Genomic DNA, 2500 nt, shown 5'->3' with positions numbered 1-2500 from the left:
ATTCTTCAGAGATAGTGGCAGTGATGCATTTTTGCATGAGCACAAGATCAGTCTACAAAGACGTTCTCGTGTTCTCATGGATACACCATCCCTCGCTTAAGTTTTAGTAGGCTAATCACCTATGCTACTAGTTAAATATTTTTTCTTGGTAATGTAGTTACCGAAGCCGCGAGAATATCAATCAATTCTGATAATACAGTGTACTATCGTATGTTTGGCGCATGTAGTTACGCCAAGAAAATGCCCATGGCCAAATGAGTGACTTGTTTACTCTTAGAACTTAATATGGAGGCTATGGGCTTCACGCGCACTGCGCAGACACTTAATTGAGCGTGTATTTTTGAAGTTTGTTTTAAGATCTGACTGAAAGTAGGCTATTATAGATATAAATATCTATGAGGAAATTACTTATTTTTCGCAAGTATAAAATCATTCCAACGCGTTTCCCCTCTCGAAAAGCCTGAAATGGTATCATCTTCCCTCGCGCAGCCGTCTCATTTAAAACTGCGCGCATCTCTCTCGCGCACTGTGGACTGGACTCGAGGAGCTGGTGACTGCTGACTACGTTCCCCAGTGCGTCTTATCAGACTGCTTTCTTCAGAAATTATGTACAAAGCCAAGCGTCGTATTCAGCGACGTGAGTGTAAACCATGACCGTTATATTGCATATAAAAAATTTTTTTAAGTTGACATCGCGTCATGACGCCTGCCATCGGATGCAGCGACAGAACTGTTTTGTTAAATGCAATGTATTTATTGGTTGTGTTTCGTGTGGTTATTCTCTCTAAACAATGGTACCTGTCGTCATCTTGCATTTCCCCTGCGTTCGTGCTAGTTAGCTTGGCTATTGATTCGTTTGAGCGTAACCCCATCGCATCACAATTTAAACAATAGCCTATCTCAGGAAAAATTCTCACGTTGAAGAGCTTGCTTAATCCATTGGTCGTTAAGACTCAAATAAGACATGAACAAGTCGGCTGTGGTGTTTTTTGGTCTCCACGGTTTCTGCTCTTTCCTTCGAAAGAACTGATGTTTGCGTGGGACACCCCCGGTGACGTTACGCACATCGATAGGTGTCAGTCTTGCAGCCAGCAGCAGGGGGGGAAGCTGCTAACTCTGAGTGTTTGGGGGTTCAATTTAATCCTGTTTTAGGGATTATATGAAATTAAAGTTGTGCTCTAAATGAAATCAGCGCAAAACGAATGTTTGCCAATTATTCAAATGGAACAAACGGGTTTTCGGAGATGTCTAAGGCAATCATGATGCGATGAGGTTTTTCTTGTCGCTCTGCATAGCAGTCTAATTTCTTGAAGTATGTGTGTGTGTGTGTGTGTGTGTGTTTGTGCGAGAGAAATCAGTAATGCTTATTAGTATTGAATTCTAGAGCATTCCTAGTGTCCATTTGAAGACCTTTCATGGAGACCTTTCATTCTTTCACATCTCTCTCTCTCTCTCTCTCAAATGCACACACGCACACGCACACACACACACACACACACACACACACACATTCCAGGTTTATTGCTACATGGGATGATTATTCAAATGTTTTCCAACTAATTTGTGGCAGTTTTGGTTTACTAACTAACCTATTGTGTGTACACAATTGTGTGTGTGTGTATATTGTTGTTGAGCCACTGGGCGGTCTTTTTTTTTTCTAGAGACATTTGTTGATAGATGAGCAGTTAAGCTGTATGAACACATGTTAAATACAGTGTTGCAAAATGATTAACATGACATATTCAGTTTAGTTAATAGTTATTTGATAACTATTATTATTGTAATAGACATTCAGCATTATATGTGTTTTAATGATTCATTGATGTGACAGCTAGTTTGATAAAGGAATGCTAAACCTCTGTGTTTCTCCAGCTGTAAATGTCTGTTCTGTCTTGACAGATATCAACATGGCTGGGGAGCCAAAGCTCTATCGACCAAAAGCTGGGTCAAAGCGACCTCTCTCTGCAATCTACAGGTATGAGTTAGTGTGTGTGTGTGAGTGTGTGTGGGTGTGTGTGTGTTCACAGAATTGCCCAACTATATGGTTAAAGTAACACAATGTAGGAATTCCCCTTGTTGTCACTTTACAACATATTGTGTGCCCTGTTAGCGGGGACCCTGTTAGTTAAAGATGAATTTGTATAAAACTGACAAAAAGAGTAATGTTCCTACCCACAATAACAACATTTCTTAGTGCCATACAGAGCGAACATCAATAATATCAGCGACTCCACTTTCCATGTTGTAATTCAGTATAACATAAAAATGAGTTTGAAGCCATTATTTTAAGGTAAGGGAACTACATTGTGTTGCTTTTAATTGGCAACAGTGTTTGTTGACATGGTTGTTGTCCATGGTCCTGAAGGGACTGCCTTTGTGAATCCCCTGGACACTCTTTGACACAGTTGTCAATCAATGCTGTAAGGCTCCTTGGGAATTTTGTCAGGAAGCATTATTTTGTACTGTGACAGACAGAGAAAGAGAGAAATAAAGAGGTAGA

The 2500-nt window shown here is 40.2% G+C and overlaps 1 protein-coding gene across 1 annotated transcript in view; it reads left to right on the top strand.

Moving 5' to 3' along the window:
* Positions 1 to 2500, top strand: part of LOC143131629 (RALY RNA binding protein like) — a 15689-nt gene that overhangs the window by 8498 nt on the left and 4691 nt on the right. Inside the window, exon 2 of the mRNA XM_076291256.1 lies at positions 1900 to 1975. Coding sequence (XP_076147371.1) covers positions 1900 to 1975 — 76 coding nt within the window. The remainder of the gene's footprint in view (positions 1 to 1899; positions 1976 to 2500) is intronic.

The sequence above is a fragment of the Alosa pseudoharengus genome, unplaced genomic scaffold, assembly GCF_046254945.1.
Source record: "Alosa pseudoharengus isolate Yale_2024_CS ecotype anadromous, Long Island Sound unplaced genomic scaffold, YU_APseudo_1.1 YU_APseudo_1.1_scf_18, whole genome shotgun sequence".
Lineage (NCBI taxonomy): Eukaryota > Metazoa > Chordata > Actinopteri > Clupeiformes > Clupeidae > Alosa > Alosa pseudoharengus.
The sequence above is the reverse complement of the archived record's forward strand: the minus strand, read 5'-3'. Positions and strand labels throughout refer to the sequence as shown.